This window comes from Bombina bombina, chromosome 2, assembly GCF_027579735.1.
Source record: "Bombina bombina isolate aBomBom1 chromosome 2, aBomBom1.pri, whole genome shotgun sequence".
NCBI lineage: Eukaryota > Metazoa > Chordata > Amphibia > Anura > Bombinatoridae > Bombina > Bombina bombina.
Genome location: NC_069500.1, coordinates 1,409,353,759 through 1,409,368,763, shown reverse-complemented (window position 1 = coordinate 1,409,368,763; position 15,005 = coordinate 1,409,353,759). Strand labels below are relative to the sequence as shown.

Genomic DNA, 15,005 nt, shown 5'->3' with positions numbered 1-15,005 from the left:
TGCACTAATTCCTGCCCCCTGTGTGATCACTAGCTGTATATGTATAGTTATGCACTAATTCCTGCCCCCTGGGTAATCACTAGCTGTATATGTATAGTTATGCACTAATTCCTACCCCCTGTGTGATCACTAGCTGCATATGTATAGTTATGCACTAATTCCTGCCCCCTGTGTGATCACTAGCTGTATATGTATAGTTATGCACTAATTCCTGCCCCCTGTGTGATCACTAGGTGTATATGTATAGTTATGCACTAATTCCTGCCCCCTGTGTGATCACTAGCTGTATATGTATAGTTATGCACTAATTCCTGCCCCCTGTGTGATCACTAGCTGTATATATATAGTTATGCACTAATTCCTGCCCCCTGGGTAATCATTAGCTGTATATGTATAGTTATGCACTAATTCCTGCCCCCTGTGTGATCACTAGCTGTATATGTATAGTTATGCACTAATTCCTGCCCCCTGGGTAATCACTAGCTGTATATGTATAGTTATGCACTAATTCCTACCCCCTGTGTGATCACTAGCTGCATATGTATAGTTATGCACTAATTCCTGCCCCCTGTGTGATCACTAGCTGTATATGTATAGTTATGCACTAATTCCTGTCCCCTGTGTGATCACTAGCTGTATATGTATAGTTATGCACTAATTCCTGCCCCCTGTGTGATCACTAGCTGTATACGTATAGTTATGCACTAATTCCTGCCCCCTGTGTGATCACTAGCTGTATATGTATAGTTATGCACTAATTCCTGCCCCCTGTGTAATCACTAGCTGTATATGTATAGTTATGCACTAATTCCTGCCCCCTGTGTGATCACTAGCTGTATATGTATAGTTATGCACTAATTCCTGCCCCCTGTGTGATCACTAGGTGTATATGTATAGTTATGCACTAATTCCTGCCCCCTGTGTGATCACTAGCTGTATTTGTATTGCTATGCACTAATTCCTGCCCCCTGTGTGATCACTAGCTGTATATATATAGTTATGCACTAATTCCTGCCCCCTGAGTGATCACTAGCTGCATATGTATAGTTATGCACTAATTCCTGCCCCCTGTGTGATCACTAGCTGTATATGTATAGTTATGCACTAATTCCTGCCCCCTGTGTGATCACTAGCTGTATATGTATAGTTATGCACTAATTCCTGCCCCCTGTGTGATCACTAGCTGTATATGTATAGTTATGCACTAATTCCTGCCCCCTGTGTGATCACTAGCTGTATATGTATAGTTATGCACTAATTCCTGCCCCCTGTGTGATCACTAGCTGCATATGTATAGTTATGCACTAATTCCTGCCCCCTGTGTGATCACTAGCTGTATATGTATAGTTATGCACTAATTCCTGCCCCCTGTGTGATCACTAGCTGCATATGTATAGTTATGCACTAATTCCCGCCCCCTGTGTGATCACTAGGTGTATATGTATAGTTATGCACTAATTCCTGCCCCCTGTGTGATCACTAGCTGTATATGTATAGTTATGCACTAATTCCTGCCCCCTGTGTGATCACTAGCTGCATATGTATAGTTATGCACTAATTCCTGCCCCCTGTGTGATCACTAGCTGTATATGTATAGTTATGCACTAATTCCTGCCCCCTGTGTGATCACTAGCTGCATATGTATAGTTATGCACTAATTCCCGCCCCCTGTGTGATCACTAGGTGTATATGTATAGTTATGCACTAATTCCTGTAACCTGTGTTATCACTAGCTGTATATATATATATAGTTATGCACTAATTCCTACCCCCTGTGTGATCACTAGCTGTATATGTATAGTTATGCACTAATTCCTTTACCCTGTGTGATCACTAGGTGTATATGTATAGTTATGCACTAATTCCTGTACCCTGTGTTATCACTAGCTGTATATATATATAGTTATGCACTAATTCCTACCCCCTGTGTGATCACTAGCTGTATATGTATAGTTATGCACTAATTCGTTTCCCCTGTGTGATCACTAGGTGTATATGTATAGTTATGCACTAATTCCTGTACCCTGTGTTATCACTAGCTGTATATATATATAGTTATGCACTAATTCCTACCCCCTGTGTGATGACTAGCTGTATATGTATAGTTATGCACTAATTCCTGTCCCCTGTGTGATCACTAGCTGTATATGTATAGTTATGCACTAATTCATTTCCCCTGTGTGATCACTAGCTGTATATGTATAGTTATGCACTAATTCCTGCCCCCTGAGTGATCACTAGCTGTATATGTATAGTTATGCACTAATTCCTGTACCCTGTGTTATCACTAGCTGTATACGTATAGTTATGCACTAATTCCTACCCCCTGTGTGATCACTAGCTGTATAGTTATAGTTATGCACTAATTCCTGCCCCCTGAGTGATCACTAGCTGTATATGTATAGTTATGCACTAATTCCTACCCCCTGTGTGATCACTAGCTGTATACGTATAGTTATGCACTAATTCCTGGCCCCTGTGTGATCGCTAGGTGTATATGTATAGTTATGCACTAATTCCTACCCCCTGTGTGATCACTAGCTGTATATGTATAGTTATGCACTAATTCCTGCCCCCTGTGTGATCACTAGCTGTATATGTATAGTTATGCACTAATTCCTGTCCCCTGTGTGATCACTAGCTGTATATGTATAGTTATGCACTAATTCCTTTCCCCTGTGTGATCACTAGCTGTATATGTATAGTTATGCACTAATTCCTGCCCCCTGTGTGATCACTAGCTGTATATGTATAGTTATGCACTAATTCCTGCCCCCTGTGTGATCACTAGCTGTATATGTATAGTTATGCACTAATTCCTGCCCCCTGTGTGATCACTAGCTGTATATGTATAGTTATGCACTAATTCCTGTCCCCTGTGTGATCACTAGCTGTATAGTTATAGTTATGCACTAATTCCTACCCCCTGTGTAATCCCTAGCTGTATATGTATAGTTATGCACTAATTCCTTTCCCCTGTGTGATCACTAGCTGTATAGTTATAGTTATGCACTAATTCCTACCCCCTGTGTGATCACTAGCTGTATAGTTATAGTTATGCACTAATTCCTGCCCCCTGAGTGATCACTAGCTGTATTTGTATTGCTATGCACTAATTCCTGCCCCCTGTGTGATCACTAGCTGTATATGTATAGTTATGCACTAATTCCTGCCCCCTGTGTGATCACTAGGTGTATATGTATAGTTATGCACTAATTCCTGCCCCCTGTGTGATCACTAGCTGTATATGTATAGTTATGCACTAATTCCTGCCCCCTGTGTGATCACTAGCTGTATAGTTATAGTTATGCACTAATTCCTGCCCCCTGTGTGATCACTAGGTGTATATGTATAGTTATGCACTAATTCCTGCCCCCTGTGTGATCACTAGGTGTATATGTATTGCTATGCACTAATTCCTGCCCCCTGTGTGATCACTAGCTGTATTTGTATTGCTATGCACTAATTCCTGCCCCCTGTGTGATCACTAGCTGTATTTGTATTGCTATGCACTAATTCATGCCCCCTGTGTGATCACTAGGTGTATTTGTATTGCTATGCACTAATTCCTTTCCCCTGTGTGATCACTAGCTGTATATGTATAGTTATGCACTGATTCCTTTCCCCTGTGTGATCACTAGCTGTATATGTATAGTTATGCATTAATTCCTGCCCCCTGTGTGATCACTAGGTGTATATGTATAGTTATGCACTAATTCCTGCCCCCTGTGTGATCACAAGCTGTATATGTATAGTTATGCACTAATTCCTGCCCCCTGTGTGATCACTAGCTGTATATGTATAGTTATGCACTAATTCCTGCCCCCTGTGTGATCACTAGCTGTATATGTATAGTTATGCACTAATTCCTGCCCCCTGTGTGATCACTAGCTGTATATGTATAGTTATGCACTAATTCCTGCCCCCTGTGTGATCACTAGCTGTATTTGTATAGTTATGCACTAATTCGTTTCCCCTGTGTGATCACTAGCTGTATATGTATAGTTATGCACTAATTCCTGCCCCCTGAGTGATCACTAGCTGTATATGTATAGTTATGCACCAATTCCTGTACCCTGTGTTATCACTAGCTGTATACGTATAGTTATGCACTAATTCCTACCCCCTGTGTGATCACTAGCTGTATAGTTATAGTTATGCACTAATTCCTGCCCCCTGAGTGATCACTAGCTGTATATGTATAGCTATGCACTAATTCCTACCCCCTGTGTGATCACTAGCTGTATACGTATAGTTATGCACTAATTCCTGGCCCCTGTGTGATCGCTAGGTGTATATGTATAGTTATGCACTAATTCCTACCCCCTGTGTGATCACTAGCTGTATATGTATAGTTATGCACTAATTCCTGCCCCCTGTGTGATCACTAGCTGTATATGTATAGTTATGCACTAATTCCTGTCCCCTGTGTGATCACTAGCTGTATATGTATAGTTATGCACCAATTCCTTTCCCCTGTGTGATCACTAGCTGTATATGTATAGTTATGCACTAATTCCTGCCCCCTGTGTGATCACTAGCTGTATATGTATAGTTATGCACTAATTCCTGCCCCCTGTGTGATCACTAGCTGTATATGTATAGTTATGCACTAATTCCTGCCCCCTGTGTGATCACTAGCTGTATATGTATAGTTATGCACTAATTCCTGTCCCCTGTGTGATCACTAGCTGTATACGTATAGTTATGCACTAATTCCTCCCCCCTGTGTAATCCCTAGCTGTATATGTATAGTTATGCACTAATTCCTTTCCCCTGTGTGATCACTAGCTGTATAGTTATAGTTATGCACTAATTCCTACCCCCTGTGTGATCACTAGCTGTATAGTTATAGTTATGCACTAATTCCTGCCCCCTGAGTGATCACTAGCTGTATTTGTATTGCTATGCACTAATTCCTGCCCCCTGTGTGATCACTAGCTGTATATGTATAGTTATGCACTAATTCCTGCCCCCTGTGTGATCACTAGGTGTATATGTATAGTTATGCACTAATTCCTGCCCCCTGTGTGATCACTAGCTGTATATGTATTGTTATGCACTAATTCCTGCCCCCTGTGTGATCACTAGCTGTATAGTTATAGTTATGCACTAATTCCTGCCCCCTGTGTGATCACTAGGTGTATATGTATAGTTATGCACTAATTCCTGCCCCCTGTGTGATCACTAGCTGTATAGTTATAGTTATGCACTAATTCCTGCCCCCTGTGTGATCACTAGGTGTATATGTATAGTTATGCACTAATTCCTGCCCCCTGTGTGATCACTAGGTGTATATGTATTGCTATGCACTAATTCCTGCCCCCTGTGTGATCACTAGCTGTATTTGTATTGCTATGCACTAATTCCTGCCCCCTGTGTGATCACTAGCTGTATTTGTATTGCTATGCACTAATTCATGCCCCCTGTGTGATCACTAGGTGTATTTGTATTGCTATGCACTGATTCCTTTCCCCTGTGTGATCACTAGCTGTATAGTTATAGTTATGCACTAATTCCTGCCCCCTGAGTGATCACTAGCTGTATATGTATAGTTATGCACTAATTCCTACCCCCTGTGTGATCACTAGCTGTATACGTATAGTTATGCACTAATTCCTGGCCCCTGTGTGATCGCTAGGTGTATATGTATAGTTATGCACTAATTCCTACCCCCTGTGTGATCACTAGCTGTATATGTATAGTTATGCACTAATTCCTGCCCCCTGTGTGATCACTAGCTGTATATGTATAGTTATGCACTAATTCCTGTCCCCTGTGTGATCACTAGCTGTATATGTATAGTTATGCACTAATTCCTTTCCCCTGTGTGATCACTAGCTGTATATGTATAGTTATGCACTAATTCCTGCCCCCTGTGTGATCACTAGCTGTATATGTATAGTTATGCACTAATTCCTGCCCCCTGTGTGATCACTAGCTGTATATGTATAGTTATGCACTAATTCCTGCCCCCTGTGTGATCACTAGCTGTATATGTATAGTTATGCACTAATTCCTGTCCCCTGTGTGATCACTAGCTGTATACGTATAGTTATGCACTAATTCCTACCCCCTGTGTAATCCCTAGCTGTATATGTATAGTTATGCACTAATTCCTTTCCCCTGTGTGATCACTAGCTGTATAGTTATAGTTATGCACTAATTCCTACCCCCTGTGTGATCACTAGCTGTATAGTTATAGTTATGCACTAATTCCTGCCCCCTGAGTGATCACTAGCTGTATTTGTATTGCTATGCACTAATTCCTGCCCCCTGTGTGATCACTAGCTGTATATGTATAGTTATGCACTAATTCCTGCCCCCTGTGTGATCACTAGGTGTATATGTATAGTTATGCACTAATTCCTGCCCCCTGTGTGATCACTAGCTGTATATGTATAGTTATGCACTAATTCCTGCCCCCTGTGTGATCACTAGCTGTATAGTTATAGTTATGCACTAATTCCTGCCCCCTGTGTGATCACTAGGTGTATATGTATAGTTATGCACTAATTCCTGCCCCCTGTGTGATCACTAGGTGTATATGTATTGCTATGCACTAATTCCTGCCCCCTGTGTGATCACTAGCTGTATTTGTATTGCTATGCACTAATTCCTGCCCCCTGTGTGATCACTAGCTGTATTTGTATTGCTATGCACTAATTCATGCCCCCTGTGTGATCACTAGGTGTATTTGTATTGCTATGCACTAATTCCTTTCCCCTGTGTGATCACTAGCTGTATATGTATAGTTATGCACTGATTCCTTTCCCCTGTGTGATCACTAGCTGTATATGTATAGTTATGCATTAATTCCTGCCCCCTGTGTGATCACTAGGTGTATATGTATAGTTATGCACTAATTCCTGCCCCCTGTGTGATCACAAGCTGTATATGTATAGTTATGCACTAATTCCTGCCCCCTGTGTGATCACTAGCTGTATATGTATAGTTATGCACTAATTCCTGCCCCCTGTGTGATCACTAGCTGTATATGTATAGTTATGCACTAATTCCTGCCCCCTGTGTGATCACTAGCTGTATATGTATAGTTATGCACTAATTCCTGCCCCCTGTGTGATCACTAGCTGTATTTGTATAGTTATGCACTAATTCGTTTCCCCTGTGTGATCACTAGCTGTATATGTATAGTTATGCACTAATTCCTGCCCCCTGAGTGATCACTAGCTGTATATGTATAGTTATGCACCAATTCCTGTACCCTGTGTTATCACTAGCTGTATACGTATAGTTATGCACTAATTCCTACCCCCTGTGTGATCACTAGCTGTATAGTTATAGTTATGCACTAATTCCTGCCCCCTGAGTGATCACTAGCTGTATATGTATAGCTATGCACTAATTCCTACCCCCTGTGTGATCACTAGCTGTATACGTATAGTTATGCACTAATTCCTGGCCCCTGTGTGATCGCTAGGTGTATATGTATAGTTATGCACTAATTCCTACCCCCTGTGTGATCACTAGCTGTATATGTATAGTTATGCACTAATTCCTGCCCCCTGTGTGATCACTAGCTGTATATGTATAGTTATGCACTAATTCCTGTCCCCTGTGTGATCACTAGCTGTATATGTATAGTTATGCACCAATTCCTTTCCCCTGTGTGATCACTAGCTGTATATGTATAGTTATGCACTAATTCCTGCCCCCTGTGTGATCACTAGCTGTATATGTATAGTTATGCACTAATTCCTGCCCCCTGTGTGATCACTAGCTGTATATGTATAGTTATGCACTAATTCCTGCCCCCTGTGTGATCACTAGCTGTATATGTATAGTTATGCACTAATTCCTGTCCCCTGTGTGATCACTAGCTGTATACGTATAGTTATGCACTAATTCCTCCCCCCTGTGTAATCCCTAGCTGTATATGTATAGTTATGCACTAATTCCTTTCCCCTGTGTGATCACTAGCTGTATAGTTATAGTTATGCACTAATTCCTACCCCCTGTGTGATCACTAGCTGTATAGTTATAGTTATGCACTAATTCCTGCCCCCTGAGTGATCACTAGCTGTATTTGTATTGCTATGCACTAATTCCTGCCCCCTGTGTGATCACTAGCTGTATATGTATAGTTATGCACTAATTCCTGCCCCCTGTGTGATCACTAGGTGTATATGTATAGTTATGCACTAATTCCTGCCCCCTGTGTGATCACTAGCTGTATATGTATTGTTATGCACTAATTCCTGCCCCCTGTGTGATCACTAGCTGTATAGTTATAGTTATGCACTAATTCCTGCCCCCTGTGTGATCACTAGGTGTATATGTATAGTTATGCACTAATTCCTGCCCCCTGTGTGATCACTAGCTGTATAGTTATAGTTATGCACTAATTCCTGCCCCCTGTGTGATCACTAGGTGTATATGTATAGTTATGCACTAATTCCTGCCCCCTGTGTGATCACTAGGTGTATATGTATTGCTATGCACTAATTCCTGCCCCCTGTGTGATCACTAGCTGTATTTGTATTGCTATGCACTAATTCCTGCCCCCTGTGTGATCACTAGCTGTATTTGTATTGCTATGCACTAATTCATGCCCCCTGTGTGATCACTAGGTGTATTTGTATTGCTATGCACTGATTCCTTTCCCCTGTGTGATCACTAGCTGTATATGTATAGTTATGCATTAATTCCTGCCCCCTGTGTGATCACTAGGTGTATATGTATAGTTATGCACTAATTCCTGCCCCCTGTGTGATCACTAGGTGTATATGTATAGTTATGCACTAATTCCTGCCCCCTGTGTGATCACTAGCTGTATTTGTATTGCTATGCACTAATTCATGCCCCCTGTGTGATCACTAGGTGTATTTGTATTGCTATGCACTGATTCCTTTCCCCTGTGTGATCACTAGCTGTATATGTATAGTTATGCATTAATTCCTGCCCCCTGTGTGATCACTAGGTGTATATGTATAGTTATGCACTAATTCCTGCCCCCTGGGTAATCACTAGCTGTATACGTATAGTTATGCACTAATTCCTGCCCCCTGTGTGATCACTAGCTGTATATGTATAGTTATGCACTAATTCCTGCCCCCTGTGTGATCACTAGCTGTATATGTATAGTTATGCATTAATTCCTGTCCCCTGTGTGATCACTAGCTGTATAGTTATAGTTATGCACTAATTCCTGTCCCCTGTGTGATCACTAGGTGTATATGTATAGTTATGCACTAATTCCTGCCCCCTGTGTGATCACTAGCTGTATATGTATATTTATGCACTAATTCCTGTCCCCTGTGTGATCACTAGCTGTATATGTATAGTTATGCACTAATTCCTGCCCCCTGTGTGATCACTAGCTGTATATATATAGTTATGCACTAATTCCTACCCCCTGTGTGATCACTAGCTGTATATGTATAGTTATGCACTAATTCCTACCCCTGTGTAATCCCTAGCTGTATATGTATAGTTATGCACTAATTCCTTTCCCCTGTGTGATCACTAGGTGTATATGTATAGTTATGCACTAATTCCTGTCCCCTGTGTGATCACTAGCTGTATATGTATAGTTATGCACTAATTCCTGCCCCCTGTGTGATCACTAGGTGTATATGTATAGTTATGCACTAATTCCTGTCCCCTGTGTGATCACTAGCTGTATATGTATAGTTATGCACTAATTCCTGCCCCCTGTGTGATCACTAGCTGTATATGTATAGTTATGCACTAATTCCTGTCCCCTGTGTGATCACTAGCTGTATATGTATAGTTATGCACTGATTCCTTTCCCCTGTGTGATCACTAGCTGTATATGTATAGTTATGCACTAATTCCTGCCCCCTGTGTGATCACTAGCTGTATTTGTATTGCTATGCACTTACCTTTGTGAGTGCATTTGTTTTGATTTATAAAATATATTCACTGACTCTATAGTTTAAAGCAAGTGTTGATCACTTTGTTGAACTAAGTTTTTGCAAATTTTCATCTTTAGCACTAAGTGATTTATTGACCCAAACTTAAACTTGTCACACACCAATCATCTCATGATTCATATTCATTAAACCATGTTATAATACTAATGTGCAGCGCATCTGTGCCATCCGTCTTATAACCTGGTTCATGTTAACGCCTCTCTCCAGCAAATGTGACTTGGCACAGTTACACCTCATTGCTGCCAAGGAAGGGTGCATTTGCACTCTATCAAATTTTCTTTGGTATCCAAAGCTGTATACTAGAGGAAAAATAAAACATTTTAGATTAAAACAAATGCTTATGTATAATACAAAATATACTGTAGCTTAACCAATTCTGGCTTTTACAATATTACCTTTGGCTTCAAGTTATTTTTTATATTACATCTTTTAATATAAATTAAATCATCAGTTCCTGGCTTATTAAATGGCACATCAATATTCTACTTGGTTACTATGTTGTATGTAAAATGCAAGTCTGTAAAAAGCACTGAGATAAGGGGCAGTCTGCAGAGACTTAGATACAAGGTAATCACAGAGGTAAACAGTGTATTAATATAACAGTGTTGGTTATGCAAAACTGGGGAATGGATAATAAAGGGATTATCTATCTTTTTAAACAATATACACTTTTAAGTAGACTGTCCCTTTAAATTGTCTCCTGTTGTATACCCAACAAATTCTAGTAATAGGTAGCATTACATAACTTGCAATTTAAAAGAATTTGCTGCACGGAGGTGAGGTGCCTGTCTAGGTTTAATTAATGTCAGACATACGCTGGATTTTGCTAGCTGTTCAAAGTGAAACTATTGTATAAGCAACCTATAATCAGAGATATCATCAGACACTTCTTTAGGTTTGCCCAGAAGGAAATAAAAAAGAAATAAAAACATATAAGATATCTTTAGTAAAGTTAAACATGACAAATATTAATGAATTGCAGTATTTGTTAATGAATGTGAAATACTGACGGCATGATGATGGTCTGTTATATATAATGAGGCTATATGTAGTGGCCGGTGGGGCATTCTAATACTTTATAATATTATCATTTTATCTGCAAATTATGAATGTTACTTAAAGGGACATGAAGTCCAAAACATTTATTTCATTATGTTTTTAAAACAACTTTCCAATTTAATTCTATTATCAAATTTGCTTCATTCTCTTGGTATCATTTGCTGAAGGAGCAGCAATGCACTACCTGTTTCTAACTGATCACATGGGGTGAGCCAATGTCAATAGTCAATGCAGCAACCAATCAGCAGCTTGCACCCAGGGGTGTTGCTGCTCTTAAGCTTACCTAGGCAAACCCTTCAACAAAGGATAACAAAAGAAGGAAGCAAATGAAATACTTGAAGTAAATTGGAAAGTTGTTTAAAATTGCATGCTCTGTCTGAATCATGTATGTCTAATGATGACTTTGCTGTCCCTTTAAGCTATCCAAAATACAAATTAATTTAATAATTTTCCATAAATTGATTTAATGATTATTTGTGCCACAGACATTGAACATTTTTTATCTTAATATTGGAATACGTTAAATGAAACCCCGGGGAGAACACTGTGGGGTATATTTATCAATGTTGGGAGCGGACATGATATGAAGTAGCGTATCATGTCCGCTGCACATCGATAAATGGGCATTATCATCCCCCTGCAAATTCGCGGCCAATCAGCGTATTCGATCGGCTTGATTTCTGTCTGCCCCCTCAGAGCAGGCAGACAAGTTATGGGGCATAACGTCTGTTTGCAGTGAGCCTGAAGGCTCGCGGTAAACAAGGGGCCTCAAGAGATTGATAAATATGCCCCTGTATATGTATACTGTGGGTTATAATGGTATCACTGTATGTAAGTTATTTATAATGGAATACCAGATAAAGCTGCCCATATTGGGCTAAAATTGTAAAGATCCACAGCTAACAGCCCTGGTCTAACCTGAACTTTGTGTCTGAAGAAACACAGCATGAAAGTGCTGAGTCCATAATAATGTATCATCTCGTTTAGAGGCAGTTGGAGCAGATGCAAAAAGCTCTCATAGTTTCTGAGCGTTTAGCGCTTTCTCCCCATCTGGGGATGTTCTGTGATTTAGTAATAACTTACAGCTGTGATCACCCGGTACTATAGAAAGCCTTATGGTGACTCATGTGAATCTGTGCTGTATGTTACATTGTAAGTGGCAGGGTTTGCAGGTTACCTACAGAGGACATAACAGTCACTGAGATAAATAACAACCTTCCCCTCCCTATGTAAAACATACACTAGAAGTCTGGCCACACTCATGGGGAGTCTTTATTTGTTTTCATTTTTTTTTTCTCCAAATGAATGAATTGCTTCTCTGTTTCTCCAACAGGGCTCAGGTTTTCAGTCCTCCAGGAGAGAAAAATATGGAAACGTGTTTAAAACCCACTTGTTGGGTCGCCCCCTGATCAGGGTGACAGGAGCTGAAAATGTCAGGAAGATTTTAATGGGAGAACATCACCTGGTGAGCACTGAATGGCCCCGAAGCACCCGCATGTTACTGGGACCCAACAGCTTGGCTAACTCCATAGGGGACATCCACAGATATAAGAGAAAGGTAACACAACACGCTTTGCAAATCACATTATAAAATATGACTGCCTATAGTTTATTCATATAGCCATTTTTCCATTTGCATTTTTATCCTACATAACTGTATGGCATCTGTGCATACTAGTTCTGTTAGCAAATTTACTGTAAAACATCACTCTGGATATCGAATCCGGTGTTGTAAGAGTTCTTCATAAAAGAGTATTCAACTCTTAAAACAGTATTAAAAAAGAAAAATATTTACCTATAATAGGCTGGGCAAATTACGTTTATTTAATCTTGAAAAGAGTCTTTCGTAATGATATATTGTTACTTTATATGAAAATATACATATTCAAGGGCTTGACAGATCTACTTTAACCCCCCCCCCCCCATAATGAACAGCCTTTTAGGCAAGTGGAAAGTCATTTTTGCCTTCAACAAATAAATATCTCAGTAAAGTTTCAGAATTTTTGTTGTGTTTATGTCAGCAGATTCATCAATTAGATTAGTACAGTAATAACTCTCGCCTTCTATAGTTCATATTATTCTAGGAAACCTTTCAGATAAGTTACCTTATCTCTCCATTCTTTAGTGCACAGGCTACATAGAACAACATTAGTGAGACCTTAGAGGCCCTTAATTAACCTAACTCACTTTTAGTTAAACATAGCGACTGTTGTCATACAATGTGACATGTTAATTACTAAAGTGCACCTTAGCATGTAAAGACCCATGACACAGCTTGAGGAAATTGCACTGCAGTAGACTATAACAAAGTGCTAAAGTCTTTGTGTTATAGTAAACGCAATGCCTTCTTAAGGACAGGTTAAAAAAAGTTTTTGCCTTAATGATTGGGACAATTTCCTGAAAATAAATTTCTGATTTGTTTGAGATTAAGCAGGTGAAAAGTGTTACATAGGTGGAGGGTCCCTTTGAACCATAAATGTTACCATCAACCATTGGTTTAATTTAAAGGGATATTAAACAGTGATTCTTTGGTAAGACCAAATATGCTAAATCAAACATATATAGAAACAGAAAAAACAAGAAAAAATTATCTTAGCGCACAAGATATAGTTATCATACAGATATTTTACCATATGTGAAAAACGAGTGTATAGGAAAAACCAAATAAAACATAAATGAGTCAAGACTCTAAATAAAGTGTCTGAAAGAATAATAAATACATTTAAAAAAATACATTAAAAAAAAGTAAATCGATACTCCAAATGGGCACTATATCAAAAGCAGTAAAAATTAATACAATAAATTATTAAAATAAAATAGGGAAATTGATTGCCTACCAAATTACCATCATCAGTAGTAAGGACAACTATAGGAGGAATATAAAAGAGTATCTATATATAAATTATACAGTACATAAAAAAAATCACAATGTACCAGATATATAAAAAGTAGTTATAATGGGTGTCAGGAGGACACCATAAATGGATAATAGTCTGTACGGGGACAAGCAAATAAGAGCCCAAGCAAATAAATAGCTTGTACAAAATAGGTGCAATAATATTCCAGTAGAAGTTCAATGTATATATATCTTGTTCATAGATGTGCAGGCTTATCCTTAAATGTGGCTAACAAATGGGTACTCACCGGACTTAACCTCAGTCCTATGAGGTAAGTGATACGCTCAATAGTGGAGGATGGTACAGTCTGTTTATCCAAAGACCAGGAGGACCCAGCTGTGCTTTTTCTCCACCAAACGGACACTCCTTAATCCAGTCTCCGTATTTAATCTCCAAACGTTACCGATATATGTGGGAGGTACTTGTAAGGAAGATATTTTCACAGGAGCGATATATAAGGGGTACAAAACAGGATAAAAAACTCCAATAAGGCCCATAAGCCTCTGACAAAGAAGTTCTGACAACCAGATATACTTTGAAACGCGTAAGGCAATTTAGAGTGGGCTACCCGGTCCTGGTAGTTGCCATGTTCTGAAGCCTTTAGGGTTTTATTTTTTAAGTCGTGCCATACCTCATATGTTGAGGTGGAATTGTGTAAGCATAATCACTACGGGTTTTAAGTGTGTGCTCTCCATTGTTAATAAAAACAGTATTACACTATTGGAGTTTTTTTCTCCGGTTTTGTACCCCTTATATATCGCTCCTGTGAAAATATCTTCCTTACAAGTACCTCCCACATATATCGGTAACGTTTAAAGATTGAATACGGAGACTGGATTAAGGAGTGTCCATTTGGTGAAGAAAAAGCACAGCTGGGTCGTCCTAGTCTTTGGATAAACAGACCGTACCATCCTCCACTATTGAGCGTATCACTTACCTCATAGGACTGAGGTTAAGTCCGGTGAGTACCCATTTGTTAGCCACATTTAAGGATAAGCCCGCACATCTATGAACAAGATATATATACATTGAACTTCTACTGGAATATTATTGCACCTATTTTGTACAAACTATTTATCTGCTTGTGCTCTTATTTGTTTGTCCCTGTACAGACTATTATCCGTTAATGGTG

At 39.5% G+C, this 15,005-nt stretch overlaps 1 protein-coding gene across 1 annotated transcript in view; it reads left to right on the top strand.

The window, feature by feature from the left end:
• LOC128650417 (cytochrome P450 26B1) overlaps window positions 1–15,005 on the top strand; it is an 82,550-nt gene that overhangs the window by 26,874 nt on the left and 40,671 nt on the right. The window contains exon 2 of the mRNA XM_053704354.1: window positions 12,310–12,534. Within this exon, the coding sequence (XP_053560329.1) occupies window positions 12,310–12,534 (225 nt within the window). The remainder of the gene's footprint in view (window positions 1–12,309; window positions 12,535–15,005) is intronic.